The 15,801-nt window shown below is 41.4% G+C and overlaps 1 protein-coding gene and 1 long non-coding RNA gene across 2 annotated transcripts in view; one reads left to right on the forward strand and one right to left on the reverse strand.

The window, feature by feature from the left end:
- SUCLG2 (succinate-CoA ligase GDP-forming subunit beta) overlaps positions 1–839 on the reverse strand; it is a 286,300-nt gene extending 285,461 nt beyond the window's left edge. The window contains exon 1 of the mRNA XM_033210388.1: positions 686–839. Coding sequence (XP_033066279.1) covers positions 686–769 — 84 coding nt within the window. The 5' untranslated portion in view covers positions 770–839. The remainder of the gene's footprint in view (positions 1–685) is intronic.
- On the forward strand, positions 832–15,618 carry LOC117083109. The gene is made up of 3 exons (XR_004436951.1): positions 832–1,269; positions 4,626–4,754; positions 15,124–15,618. It is a non-coding gene; the product is annotated as an uncharacterized LOC117083109 (long non-coding RNA).
- The last annotated feature ends 183 nt before the right edge of the window (positions 15,619–15,801 follow it).

Below are 15,801 nucleotides of genomic sequence, written 5' to 3' on the forward strand. Positions count from 1 at the left end.
AATCGCTATCCAGCCCACCACTGACCCTCTTTGGTTTCATTCTCCATCGACAAGGAGGACATGGACTGGGTCAACTGTCTAATGCGTTTTAGTGACAGGCCTGATTTTTCACTGAAAAGAGGAGAAAGATCGTTTACCATTTTTCTGCTTGACCCATGGATTTGACCAACTCAGGCACCTTAAAAGTCTGCAAAAGCGGGTAGCCCGCAGGAAGTTCACCCTGGGGGGTGAGTTCCTAGTTGGGATGAAATGGGTTTCCAGGCATGTTTATCACGTGGCCTAAATGTGCTCAGGGTTAGTGAGAGCCCTCTGAAAAGCAGAATTAGTATAGCTGACAATAAAACCTCGGGGCTCCAAAACCCGGTCCGAGAAACTTTTCTTAAACTTGCGTCCGGCGCCTGCTTCAGCGCCTTCGCCATGAGCCTCAGGGGCAGACAGCGGCGACTCCCGTGCTTTGGGTCGCTCACACCCCGAGGCACCCGGGGCCACCCCCGCGCCGCCCCTGCCCCACACTGGAGCGGGGGTCCCTCCTGGACCCGGGTGCGGCGCCGCGGCGCCTCCCGAGGTGGGGCGCCCGAGGGGCCGCGCACGGGGCCAGGCGGAGAGCAAGAGCCGCAGGGAGCTAGGGGAGCCCGGGCAGGCGGGCGCCGCTGTCAGCGCTCGCAGTTCCTGCCTCCACGCTCACCTGGGACCCGACCGCCAGGAAGCGGGGCCGCAGTGCTAGGGCTCGCAGAAGCTTCCCGGCCTGCGTTGCCACGGGGGACGCCATCTTAAACAGGAAACCCAGCAAGGGGCAGTAGGGCGGGTGCAGGCAGGGGAAGGAGGCGGAGGAGGAGCGGTGGGAGGAGGGGTCGGAGCAGAAGCAGGCGGGAGGAGGAGGCAGAGGCGGGCCTGGCCAGGCCGGCCCCCTGGGTCCCCGGGGCGCAGGCGTTCCTAAGGCCGCAGAGCTCTCGGTCCCCGACCTGGCCCAGGTTCACTTTGAGCGGTCCCAAGGCCTCAGGGCCTACTGTGCAGTCCCCGGGTTATGGTTCTGAGCAAAGACAGAGCCGGAGCCCTGCGGTCTTGGGGCTCAAACAGTCCCTGGATGGCCAAACAAGCGAATATTCGCCATGGCAGTGGGTGCTGGAAGGGTGGCTCACGTAGCTGACGCCCTCCTCAGAGACCCCTGGTCTAGTCCTGGGGTCACGGAGGCCTATCTGGAACAGTGGTGTTGGAGCTGAGACTTTAAGGAATAGGGACGGGTGAGGAGCCTGCAGCCCAGGACTTCAGGTGGGTCAAGGAGAGGTCGGAGGAGGCTCTCCATCCCTTAGGGAATTGTGGGTGTTTTGTTTTATCCTTAACCCAAGATCAATGTAAAGCTATTGGAGGATTTTAAGCCCAGTAATCAGAATGATAAAAGCGACATTCATCTGGAGTTGTGAACCCCAAATACCTGACACAGGTCTCAATCAATTTAAGAAGTTTGTTTTGCCAAAGTTAAAGACACGCACCTGTGACACAGCCTCAGGAGGTCCTGACGACAAGTGCCTAAGGCGGTCGTGGACACAGCTTGGTTTTATACATTTTAGGCAGATATGAGACATCAATCAATGTACATAAGATGTACATTGGTTTGGTCCAGAAAAGCGAGACAACTGGAAGCAGGGAGGGGCTTCCAGGTCGTCGGTAGATAAGAGACAAAGCATTGCATTCTTTTGGGTTTCTGATGAGCCTTTCCAAAGGAAGCAATCAGCTGTGCATCTATCTCTGTGAACAGGGGATAACTGAATAGAATGGGAGGCAGGTTTGCCCTAAGCAGTTCCCACCTTAACTTTTCCCTTTAGCTTAGTGTTTTGGGGGTCCCAAGAGTATTTCCCTTTCATAGAGTTTACAGGAGTCTAAGCAATGTACATGTAATAAAAACGACAACAGCAAAGTTACTGAATATGTGCCAAGCACTTGACAAATATAAACCTGTTTAGTCTTCATAGCAACCTTTTAAGCGGGTACAAGTGTACAATTCCCATTTTGCAGAAGAGTAAACTGAGGTGCACACAGGTTAAGTAACTTGCCAGAGGTGGTAGGTCTGATAAGAGATGAGATTCACATCCCTTCCACCCACCCCCAAATTAAGCACTATTTTAGATTTTTTTTAACCTTACTCATTCTTGAGCATATCATCATGAAAAAAGGTACAATGTAACACAAGTAGACAACTATTGCTACTAACTTCTTTCGTAACCTCTTTGTTCGGAAAGTGGGGGAACTGAGGATTTTTATTTTAATATAATTTCTAGCCCATTTCGAGACATAATTTTGCCCACTAGATTTAGCATCTTTTGATGATGATGATGATTGCTTAAATCAATTATTGCCACGATGGTGGCAAAGTGACAATGGTCTAACTCCATCCTACCTTTATTAGTTTGTATTCTACTCAGAAAAACTGCGCTGTCTTCCCATCATCTCCATTGATCAAAGAAAAACTTCAGCTGAATTAAATGTAAAAGAGTTGAATTGAGCAATGAACGATTCACGAATCGGGCAGTCCCCAGAATCACAGTAGATTATCGTAGAGACTCCAGTGCAGCCACGTTTTGGAAGATTTATAGACAAAAAAAGGGAAATGATGTACAGAAATCAGAAGTGAGGTACAGAACAGCTGGACTGGTTACAGCTTGGCATTTGCCTTAAACAGTTTGAACACTCAGCAATGTATAAATGGCTGAAATATGGCCACTGGGATTGGCCAAGACTTAGCTATTGTTTTAGGTGCATACTTCTAAGTTAGGTTTTCAATCTTGTCTACCTATTAAGCTAGGTTGCAGTTCGTCCACAAGGACTCAAATATAGAAGTACTGAGTCCTTCTTAGGCCATATTTAGTTCACTTTAACACTATTCTTCAGTGAATTCTTTTATTCACTTGTATCAGTATGGACTCATGTTTCTTTTTTATTAAATAGCAAACTGATGCTCTTTCCTGATACAAATACTCTGCTGCCTCTGTTTTCAGTCATTTAATCTTCACAGGAGCCCTGCAAAAGGGGTCCTACTGTTATTCCCATTTTGCCAGAGAGAAACTGGGCCACAGAGTTCCACATGACATTTACATGACTCTAAGGTCATGTAACTTGCCAAGGGTGACACAGCTTGGGATCAGATTTCCCAAAGCTGGACTCTAATCACTCTCCTTAACACCCTCCTCCTGACAAGACTGGGTTTGAGTTTCCATATTGTTCACAATACCTCAACTGGGTCTACTGGGATAGAGCAAAGACTTGCTAATGTTTGAGAGTGAACGTTTAAACTTGTTGAGAGCTCCGAACATTTTGCCAAAAGGAGGAAGACCACCTATAGAATTAATCAAAGGCTGTTATTTCAGACTTTACTATGCTAAGGGAGTTGGCTACTGTCACTTTCCTTCCAAATGAGACTAGAAGGCATTTGAAAGAAGTGTTTGTTTTACAGAGATAAAGGAGAGACTCTTAAGACAGTCTTTGATTGATGAGTGTTCTTTTAAGATGCGATTTTTCTATTATGGTGGGATTTTTGAAAGTGGAGTGGGGAGAGGCTTTCTGATTGTCATCCAAGTACATTTGGCATTCTTTGGTTCACTGTCTACTGGTGCGTAACTTGGGGACTTTCCAGGCTTATCAGCCTCCTAAGAGTTTTCCTGTCTGACTTGGAAGACTGTCTAATCCTCGGCTCTGGGGTCCAAATCTTTCATCAGCAATTCCTCAGTGTCTTTACTCATATTGTCTCTTTGTGCCTTCTCTGCAGCAAGTGGGTAGGGGAGAAGGGACAGAAGGAAGAAAGATAACCATTCATAAAGCATCTCCAGTGCCTAACACTGGACTTGGATTAGAAAAAGTAATCAATAAACATATGTGGAATGAATTGCATTATAGATTTCCTTGTAAGATTTCTCCCTATTTCTTACTCCCCGCTTCCACCCTCCAACCTCCCCAAAATAGGAATCTGTTTGAGGACAGGGAATCTAGATTCTACCAGAGTTCTGCACTGTGCTTTCCTGGAACAAGCATTAAGTTTTCGGCCAAACTGGACCTCCACCCCCTTGAACACCTGTCGCTAGGGAAATGCCTACTTCATAGGGTGCCAGTAAGTAGTCAGTGATCAGATGTTACATGTAAAGACCTTGCACAAGTAAAGACTTCATAAATGTTCTTTTTCTTCCTCTAGTGGGTCCATAACAAATATTTGCATGATATCAAATGTGAAACACCAGGGCCAATTTGAGATGTGGATTAGGAGACCCGTGACACTTTGTAATTTATCTCGATAGCACTGGAGAATTACAGAGATGTACAAATGCCAGACGAAAGTATTAAGAGTCTAAAGTGGTTGCCTCCAAGAAGAGGATAGAGAGTAGTGGTCAAGGAACCATTACATTTTGTTTTAGAGTTGCAAATATTCGGATTCCTGGACTCCATCTCACACTCATGGAATCAGAATCACTTAGGATGGAGAATGGGACCTGCATTTTAAATAATCTTTTCAAAGTGATCTTTAGTTTGAGAAATAAAAAAGCAAACAAACCAAACCATAGACACGAACTCTCAAGATGTTTCCTGGTGAATCCAAAGATGAGTTACTCTGCTATCCCCCATTTGTTTCCTAAATGTAGGACAAAAAGCTGATAAATCATAGATGGAGATCATGACTGATGCTTTGAGAGAGCCTTGACACCTGGTACAAAACCCATTCTCTACCCGTGGTCTAAATCAGCTGGGACATGTAGAAGCATTGGCTTAAGGTAAATGAAGAGCTATTCTATGCTTTTGCTATGTCAAAATGGCAATTGTGAACTGCTTGAACAGTAACTACGGCCATAGGCAATAGCACTATTGAAAGCATTCTGCACTCTCTGGTATCAGATTGAAGCACAGAGTTAGACATTGCAAGTGTTGACTCTACGATTTAAAAGCTCCATGGCCCTGGGCAGTTACTTAACAGTCTCAATTCCTTTATCTGTGAAATAGATATTCCTTTATTATGATATGATAGTACCTATTTTGCCAATGAGATGCATCCTCAAACACTTGAGATCCCAGTGGCTGTTACCTACAATGCCTTCATTATTTGACTAAGAAGTCCCAGTGGCTGTTAACCTACCATGCCTTCATTATTTGACTGAGAACTCTTTTGTGTGTGTTTATTTGTTTAGTATTTACATCTGTGAGCCTCAGTTTTCCTATTAGTAAAATGAAGGTCAAGTATGACATCTTATTTGAGCTGTGAGTTGACAGTGTAACACTTCTCATAAACTGCATGCATTTCATATATGAAGTTCTAAAACTCTACAATTAAGCTTTGTATTTCTAGCACCTTGGCTATACTGTTTCTTATTCAGTTAATCATTGCAAAAAGAAAAATAAAAACATCAGTAGGCCTACATGCCTTCTCTTTCATCTTAGCAGTGCCTGTTAACAGTGAAATAATGTGCTGATTTTCATATTCGCACTGATTACTCCAGGGGCCCAGATTTACCAAAGAGACAGATCATGAAACCCAGCAAAGGGATACTGCATCTGGCAGTTCCGGTGGTTGTTTACCATTACCTTTTCACTTAAGCATAAAAACTGTTTGACAAATACTAACTCATTATAACCAGAAGAGCTGAATAGAATTTTTTAAGAAACAACCCTAATTTTCGTGAATTACATATTTGAGATCATGCTGCTGCATGTCAGGAATGAAAATCACTATTACAATGATGAAATAAAGGGCATCTGTGGATTTCATTTGGTTATTTATTTTTTAATGGATAACAGATTTCTGGAATTTACAGGATAAGAAACTTTTTGGCCTTTCATTATATGCATAGGTAATAGCCCTGTTGCAATTTGTGACAACCATTTTAACCAGTGCTTCAGCTGTATTGTTTGCCAGTGGCACAGAAAGAATGGTCATTGTGCTTAAGTTATTTTTCCCTCTTCAATAATGCATTAAAATGATTAATTTTGATGGTATTTCTCAGCAGCTTTACTTAAATGACAGTCGGTCCTCTGTATCTGTGGATTCCACATCTATGACTCAACCAACTGCACATTGAAAATATTGTGGGGAAAAAATAAAAAATAACAATACAATAATAAAAAATGATACAAGTAAAAAAAATACAGTATAGCAACTATTTTCATAGCATTTACATTGTATTTGGTATTACAAGTAATCTAAAAATGACTTAAAGTATACAGGAAGATGTGCATAAGTTGTGTGGAAATACTATGTCATTTTATATCAGAGATTTTAACATCCATGAATTTTATTATCCATGGGAGTTTCTGGAATCAATCCTCCATGGACAGTGAGGGACAACTATGTAAGGTGCCCAGAAGAAAAGGGATTTATGACAAAAAGTGTCTCCTTTGCCAAAAATGAAGTTGCTCAAGAGAAATTCTCACTGCATCCTGGAGAGAATTCACAGGAAGCAAGTTTAGAGCAGTGGTGACAGGTCAAAGTCAAGATGAGAAAGAAGGAAGAGTAAGGAACATCATTAACTTAGGGAAGGCCCAGCTGGAGACAAGGTCAGTGGAACAAGAGAACAAGATGAAATGGTGGAAACAAGGGTGATGATATTCTTTTGGCAGGGAGTTTGGAGCTGGATGAAGAAGATGGTAAAAGCTGAGGAAAGAACATTTACACAAAGGACTGTGGAGGTTCTTCAACCAAAAGAGAAAAGTAGCACTAGATTGATTGTGGAAAAGAAGTTAGAAACAAAACCTAAATTCCTATTGCAATTGGAACCTGTGGAGTTCAGCACCTTCAGTATTATTAAGAAAGCTTCTTTTAAACAGTAAAGTAAAAATTAAAGGAACATTCTTTTACAAATGTCCTGCCTCATTAGAAAGTGAGCAGCCACAGCAGTGGTTCCTTTTCTTCTTCTCTTTTTTATTTTTTGAGATGGAGTCTTGCTTTGTCACCCAGACTGGAGTGCAGTGGCATGATCATAGCTCACTGCAGCTTTGAACTCCTGGGCTCATGCAATCCTCCCACCTCAGCTTCCTGAGTAGCTAGGACTACATGTATGTGCCACCACGCCCAGCTAATTAAAAAATATATGTTTTTATAGAGATGGAGGCTCACTATGTTGCCCAGGCTGGTCTTAAACTACCAGACTCAAGCTATTCTCCCTCCTCAGCCTCCCAAAGTTATGGGATTACAGGCAAGAGCCACTGTGCCCAGCCACAGGCCATGGTTCTTAGCTTAGGTATGTAACAGAATTCCTTTGGGCCATCCTCTCCAGAAGTTCTGATTCAGTAGGTCTGTCTTGGGGCTTAAGGATCCGCATTCTTATAAATAATGCCCCTACTCCACTGTCTTTGTTGTAGGTGGTTAATGCTTCATGGTTGGAGAAACACCAACATCAGCCAGGCGCAGTGGCTCAAGCCTATAATCCCAGCTCCTTGGGAGGCCGACGCAGGCAGATGACTTGAGGTCAGGAGTTCAAGATAAGCCTGGCCAACATGGTGAAATCCCATCTCTCCTGAAAATACAAAAATTAGCCAGGCATGGTGGCAGGCACCTATAATCCCAGCTACTTGGGAGGCAGGGGAAGGAGAATCACTTGAATCCAGGAGGCAGAGGTTGCAGTGAGCAGAGATCATGCTGCTGTACTCCAACCGAATGACAGAGCAAGACTCCGTCTCAAAAAATACATAAATACATAAATAAATAAAGAAAGAAGCACCAGCATCGAAGGTAGCACTTTGGCGTAGCTAGAGGGATCAGCAGCTATCCAATTCCCACCTTTCACATTCCTTTCACATTTTGTCTTCCCTTTCTTCCCCTAATTCTACCATCCTCCTCAAACTTTCCCCATCCTCTCTAAAACCTAATTTATTACATGACAGCAAGGAGTATGGACTGAGGCTCCAAAAGATGCCTCCATGCTCTTCCCTCTATCTGAAACACCCTTCCATATTGTTCACCAGCATGAGTTTCTCTCATCCTTTGAGTTTCAGTCACCCCCTTCAGGAAGCCTCCCTGAAGCAGGAGCTAGGGGTGTCTCAGTGGTTATTAGAGGTTTGTTACTGCATTTGCTACTTGTCTGCTTCATCCTTCAGGATTTTAAAATCTGCAATGACAAGGACCGTGTTTTTGTATTGTTATTACTCTGCCCACAGTACAGTGCCTGGAAGACAGGAGGTGCCCAACTGCTATTGACTGGATGGGTAAATAAATAAAGATGAAGCTGGTGCAAAAATATCCCTAATAAGAAGATGCAAAGATTCATGAGTGTCTAGAAATTTGCCAGTAGTCCCCAGTGAGAAAGGAAGTGGAGGCCCATGAAGGGAAATAACCTGCCCCGTGTGACGCACTGTACTAGTTGTTTTTATATACAGTTCCTCAGAGTCCTTGGACACCTTAGAGCTCCACCTCACTCTTTCTCCTTCCACCTCCTTTTATTGAACACTTACGTGCTTTCTGAATGCTTTACAGAAATTATCTTAATCCTCGCCGCCGACTTATTTTACAGACGTACATACAAACTGAGTCTTAAAGCAGAGAGTAAGTGGCCTGATGTAATGAATAGGAAAAGACCAATTCCAATCAATCTGGAATTGATTCTAGGCCAGAACTGTCCAATAGAACTTCCTGCAATGAGGAAAATGTTCTATATCTGTGCTGTACATTATCACGATCGTTAGCCCTATGTGGCTATTGAATATTTGAAATATGGCTGGTATGACTGAGAAAATCAATTTTTAATTTCATTTCATTTTATTTAATTTATACTTAAGTTTGAATAGCCACACATGGCTAGTGGCTACCATACTGGTCAACACGGGCTATCTAATTCTGATGTACAATCTCTGCATCATCATTCCATTTTCTAAGGTGGGTTTCTCCCATAGCAGTCGTTAAAACAACAATTTGGATACAAAGAGATTATTTAAGAGGTGATCCTAGACACCAGGAGAAGGATTGAGGAAGTGAGATGGAGAAGGTGAAAACTAATAAAAGACTACATTGATAGGGTGTAGGCACTTGAGGTTTTTTTGTTTGTTTGTTTGTTTTTTGGAAACCTTCGAGAGACTTATGGAAAACGCTATATAATTGTTTCATTGAGGAGCACAGAACTGATCATGTTTATTTACCAACTCTCATGCCTTATTGATTGAAGGATGCTCTTAGGGGCATTCACACCTGCTCTGAACTCCTTCTTCGTCTCCAGCCTGCCTCCTCTGTGGGCCCTTTCATGCCCCTATACCTAGATAAAGCCTTAGGGCCAAGAGATTCAGGTGCTTGAGGCTGGGTCTATCCTCCTGAGCTGCAAACAACTTCCAGGGTGGATCAAGGGGGATGTGGGGTCAAGGTAGACTCTATTGCCTCTCATTTACAACGAACCATATTAGATCATTTTAGTGTTTTATTTGGAATAGGAGGAGAGGCATTTGAGTCTGTTAGAAAAAAAGGTTCTGCTATTTTGAAAAAAAGTTTTGGAACTGTAGCTCTAAACTATATTCCTACCTGTTTTCCTGACCACCTCAATTACTAACTTGTATCCTGTTCCATATTATTTCTAGCACAGCATGGATTCTCTAAACATTCCTGCAGTCTGGGCCCTGCAATGTAGCTGTAAAAATGCTGCCCTGTGATTTTCTCAGTGCAAACATAAGGAGACTCAAGCATTCTAGAAAGTGTTTGTTTGGTTGACTTTTATTGATGTGTATAAAAAGATTAGAGACAGCAAGAGAAGAAAATCAGAGAGAACCTATACTTGGTTAAAAAAAATAAAAAAAGATTTTACAGCAGAAGTAGATAGAAGTGGTGCAAATAATCATTTCTCCTCTTCTGATATCAAGCTTTGTTAAGTTCCTGGAAAAGCAAACGTGATTATGACAGAAGTAAATTGACTGAAAGCCAAGTCAAAGAGGCAGATCAGCTTCTGAAGGAGGTCTGCTCACTTCAGCAAAGAAAGCAGGGCAAAAAATCCTAGCCTTGTCACCTAGTTAGGCCCCTAGTTCCTACAACCATGGGCTGAAATAATGTGGAAAACTCTTGATATTGTAGGCAAAATGAATGTTAGCAGAGTTCCATCAGAGATAATGGCTGGCCATGAGCTAAAGACAGTTTAGCCACCACAAAGAAGAACCTGCCTGTAGAGATATCTCTAAGCTAAAAGCCTCTTCAAGTTTCCTTTCAAAATTCTACCTTAAAAATTTGAAATAACCTCAGATCAGTTAGCCAAAGAGTTTCCAGAAGAGTGAAGTTCATAACGCCACAAGGAAAAAAACTAGAGGGAGACTAAAGTAAAATTTACTTTTTAAATTTTAATTCGTCTAGCTGAGGTTGGAAAGAGTAAAATTTTTACATGAAAATATTAAGTATCTAGAAACTCATATAAAAATAAAAATTAAAAAGCACAATGATAGGCAAAAAGGATGAGAATAAACAATTCAGAAAAAAGATAGAAGTGACCTATAAACAAGAAAAAAATGCCCAACTTCCCTGACTGCATTGAAGAAATGCAAAATAAAATATAATACTGCCTATTAAGGTTGTACATTTTTAAATAAATTAAAATGCCCAATGTGGATACAATTGTGGAGGCAGTGAGAACTCTTCTTCTTGTTGATAGAAGTGGAAATTGAATTGTTACATCCTTCTAAAGGATAATTTGGCAATCTATTAATATATTCAGATCCTAGAATAGTTTAAAGCCTCTAGTCCAATAATTTATTCTATCTAAATATTGTCTGTTCGTATATTTTCTCTTTATATATCTATAATCTGTATCTACATATATATCTAGCCTACTGCCTATCTTTGTAAATAAAGTTTTATTGGAACTCAGCCATACCCGTTGGTGCATGAATTGTCTATGGCTGCTTTCCACCTGCAATGGTAGAATTCAGTAGTTACCCTGGAGACCATACAACGAAAAACATGTAATATGCAGCCCTTTGCGGAAAAGTTTGCTAAGCCCTGCACCAGGATATAAACTCATTGACATGTAAGCTCAATGGGTGCAAATAATTTGTCTGCTTTGCTTGCTGTTGCATTCCCAATGGCTAGAACAGTGCCTGGCACACAGTAGATGCTCAATAAATATTAGTGAAATCATTAGTTGCTCCTATTAAAGTATATTCATATTGCTTTTACATTTAGTGGGTTTTGGGTTTTAAAAATAATGTTGCAGTGAACACGGATCTTTGCTTACTTTTGCAATTGTATCAGACAAAATATTTAAAAAAATAGTTAACAACTTTAACAACTTGGAAAAATACTGTTGGTATCTCAAATTTTTAAAATAGACTAAAAATTGTATAGATGACTAAATTTTGTTTTTAAAACCGTGTGTGTGTGTGTGTGTGTGTGTGTGTGTGTGGTAACTATAAATAATTTGAAGGCTAGGAGGTGGGTGGGGTGATTTTCATTTCCTTTCTTTTCTTTTCTTTTTTTTTTTTTTTTTTTGAGATGGAGTCTCGCTCTGTTGCCCAGGCTGGAGCACAGTGGTGTGATCTCAGCTCACTGCAACATCTGCCTCCCAGGTTCAAGTCATTCTCCTGCCTCAGCCTCCTCAGTAGCTGGGATTACAGGTGTGTGCCACCACGCCCAGCTAAATTTTGTATTTTTAGTAGAGACCAGGTTTCACCATGTTGGTCAGGCTGTTCTTGAACTCCTGACCTTATGATCCACCCACCTCAACCTCCCAAAGTGCTAGGATTGCAGGCATGAGCCACCACGCCTGGCCCATTTCCTTTACTTTCTGACCTGTCTACAATGAACACAAATTGATAGGAAAAAAAGAAAATCTATTTCTCTAAAAAAATTAAAAGATCCTTTTCCTTTTGTGACTTCCATGTCCTTTTTTTTTTTTTTTAACTGTAATGCTTTCCGTTACTACAAATGAAATCCAAATTCTTCCACCTAATGCTTCATTCTATAGAGCCTCTGGTTTAAATATGTATTTCTGACTGTCTCTGCAATGACTCTCCTGTACTGATGGTTTATTTACCCAGACCATGATACTCTTTGTCCTCAGAAAAGGCCGTATACATTATACTTTGGCACAGGTATTCACAGCTTTTGACCTGTCCAGAATGCTGCCCTTTCCACCACCTTCCTGAGCCCACTGCTGCAGTGCTTAGCTCTTTCCAGTAGCCTTCCTCAGTCCTTCTCACAGTCAAATCTTCCGCCTCTAACCTCCTGCAGCATCTAAACCCAGTTGTCTTCAGGAGACAAAGCAATGAAACCTAAATGAATAAAGTAAGCCAAACAAGGGAATAAGGAGTCATGGGAGCCTTGGTAACATGGATGTGTCCTATCTAAAAGCAGTCAAATAAAATAAAAACAGTTTTTTAAAAAGAAGACCAAACAAAGGCAAGGATATTGACAAAATTTGCCCTGTAGACCATGACGTTATACTACCTGATCTTATAACCTACTTGAAACTTTGCTTTAAAGCCTGTGGAGTTCAGGAATGCAGAGAGAGCTGGGGGAAAGTAAGAGTTAACTGCAGTTCATCATAGCATTGTTCACAATAGCAAAGACATGGAATTAACCTAGGTGTCCACCAATGGTGAATTGGATAAAGAAAATGTGGTACAGGTACACTATGGAATACTATGCAGCCATAAAAAAGTATCATTTCCTTTGCAGCAACATGAATACAGCTGGAGACCATTATCCTAAGCAAATTAACACAGGAAAGCCAAATAGCACATGTTCTCACTTGTAAGTTGGAGTTAAGTTTTGAGTACACACGGACATAAAGATGGAAATGAGACACTGAGGACTGCCAGAGCGGGGAGAGAGGAAAAGGGACAAGGGCTGAAAAACTGCCTATTGGGTACTATGCCCACTACCTAGGTGATGGGCTCCTTCATACCCCAAACCTCAGCATCACACAATATAACCACGGAACAGACACCCCTGAATGTACATGCGCCCCCTGAATCTAAGATAAGTTCAAGTTATTTAAAAAAAAAGATGAAGATGGAGATAGGTTGATAATGAGAGAAGAAAAAGAGGTTCTTGGATTAAAGAGAAAGGTGAGGCTAGGGCTTAAGAATGGAGTAAGGATGTCTGTGGTAGAAGATATACAGTAATTTTTTAAATGAAATTCTAATATTTTATTTTTTAAGATACAATAAAATATCTCTAGTATTACTATGAGTTAATCAAAACAGTCCAATGAAAATATTGCTTCTTATTTATTTATTTATTTATTTATTTATTTATTTTGAGACAAAGTCTCACTCTGTTGCCCAGGCTGGAGTGCAGTGGCATGAACTCTGCTCACTGCGACCTCCGCCTCCCAGTTTCAAGTGATTCTCCTGCCTCACCCTCCCAAGTAGCTGCAACTACAGGTACTCACCACCACGCCCAGCTAATTTTTGTATTTTTAGTAGAGATAGGGTTTCACCATGTTGGCCAGGCTGGTCTTGAACTCCTGATCTCAAGTGATCCACGCACCTCGGCCTCCCAAAGTGCTAGGATTACAGGTGTGAGCCACCAAGCCCAGTCTCTTGCATTATCTTCTATATCTGCCCCAAACTTCTGCCTGTTGTAACAAAAACAACAAGTGGCTAAGCTGTGTTGGATCTATGTTATGTTCAGGCACTGGGCTAAGCAATTTTACTAGAGGTGTCTACCTCATTTCGTTCTCCGAATAGCTTTATGAGGTAAGTGCTATTGCACTGTTACAAAATTAGAAGGAAAACGTACAGAGAAGCAAAGTACCTTAGATGACATGGCTAGGAGGTTTCAGGACTGACATTTTAACCTAGACTCCAGTCTAGAGTAGTTCCTTTTGTTTCTCCGGGGTACAGCTCTGAGGTAAAAGAAAGGGAAGATTTGGTAGCAAGGGTGTAAATGAGAATTTAATTCCCTCAGCACTATTGTCCTTTTGGGCTGGACCATTCTTTGTTGTGGGGGGCTGTCCTATGCATAGTGGGATATTTAACATCATCCCTGGCCTCTACCATTATATGCAGTAGCAAATGCCCTCTCCTTTACACTTGTGACAATTCAAAATCTTTCTGAATACTGTAATGCCAAATATCCCCTAGAAGCAGGTGATATGGTTTGGCTGTGTCTTCACCCAAATCTCATCTTGAATTGTAGCTTCCATAATCCCCACTTGTTGTGGGTAGTTACTGAATCATGGGGATGGGTTTTTCCCATGCTCTTCTCATGATAGTGAGTAAGTCTCAGGAGATCTGATGGCTTTATAAAGGGCAGTTCCCCTGCACATACTCTTGCCTGCCACCATGTAAGACGTGCCTTTTGCCTTCTGCCATGATTGTGAGGCCTCCACAGCCATGTGGAACTGTGAGACCATTCAACCTTTCTTTATAAATTACCCAGTCTCGGGTATTTCTTCATAGCAGTATGAAAAGGGACTAATACACGGGGGTGGGGAGGAAGAGTAAAATCTCCCCTGGTTGAGGACCAGTATTATAAATATTTGTTCTTAGAGCAGAAATACTGTAACACTTAATATTGCCAATCTCACCTTTTTGACCTTTAATAATCCAAGATATATCTCCTCCCTCCACTAAAAAACCCACTAAAAACAACAGAGATTATTACATGAAATGTTTTATTTTCATATATCTCATCTGTTAGAGTGGATTAATTTTTAAAAAATATAACGAGAAGCAAAAAGTTTGAACTCATCAAGCAATCATTAAATGAATTAAAATAGTAATTCCAAAGTCATTAGTTTGATTTTAGCCAAGTCGAGGAAGCACTATTCTAATATTCTGCACAAAATAGCAAATTTCAATTGGAAAATTCTCCAAGCCATTAATGGTCCTGCTATCCATCTGATTTAGTAAGGGTTCAGAGGATTTGTGAGCTAAACTTTCTCAGGAAGTCATTTTTATGCTATCAGCATTAGCCTGTGTCATTAAGATTAGCTTTTCCTTGATACGAGGAGTTTTTATGTTATTGTCTGTGTCTTGTGGAAAATAATAATTTTTAATGAAAGAAACCTAAGATTAGCTCCAAATTCCCCCAGTGTGATTTCATCTCATCAGTCTGTGCAAGGGGAGAGTTTGGTGTTCCAAAGAAAATCAATTCAAACTACTAAAAACGACTGAAAAGTATGCAAAATATTTTTAAATATTTGAGTATGACTCAAAATACATGCTTTATTTATTGGTCAGTGTGAACAACCCCAGAAGGAAAAAGAGTGCTGTTGTTAAAGGTATCTGGCATCATGGACCCAACCATCACCAGGAGTTTCTCACTTCATCTCTGGTGAGTTTCTCTGTTTAGCATTCCTCTTTCAAAGTAGTGTTTTTCTCAAGATGAACCTAGGAGCTCCAGTGTCACATCCATACTTCCCTTTGACCGAAGAGGAAAGAAAGCCTCAGCTCAAGTCTCAAAATATCTAAAAGACCCTCATGAGGTCAGCTGGGGTCCCAGATGTATTGCTGGAAATCTCAGTGGCCAAAGAGATGGCTGCCATGCCGTTTGAAGTCAGATTCAAGTACAAGAGGTTTTATTAAGGAAAATTTCTTAGTAGAAAATGGTAAGGGAATAGGAAGGCAGGATAAGGAAGAGAAAATTACTGGTCAAAGCTGCAATTTCAGATGAAGTGCCAGCCTTGGCCCACAGAGAGCTTAGAGCATAAATTGCATATCAGAGTTTGTCCCCTCTCACAGCAAGGAAGCTGGGCAAAACATGACTGTGCCAGTCATTGGTTACAGTTTGCCTTGGTCAGCAAGATGTAAACCCTGACTCTCTATAGGCAAGGCATCCCTGTTAGCTCAAAGGCAATCCTCTGAAGAAGGTTGCAGGTGCAAACTTTGCAGCAAAAGGAAGAAGTAGTTGGGGACTGG

Source organism: Trachypithecus francoisi, unplaced genomic scaffold (assembly GCF_009764315.1).
Source record: "Trachypithecus francoisi isolate TF-2019V2 unplaced genomic scaffold, Tfra_2.0 Lachesis_group0, whole genome shotgun sequence".
NCBI classification, from domain to species: domain Eukaryota; kingdom Metazoa; phylum Chordata; class Mammalia; order Primates; family Cercopithecidae; genus Trachypithecus; species Trachypithecus francoisi.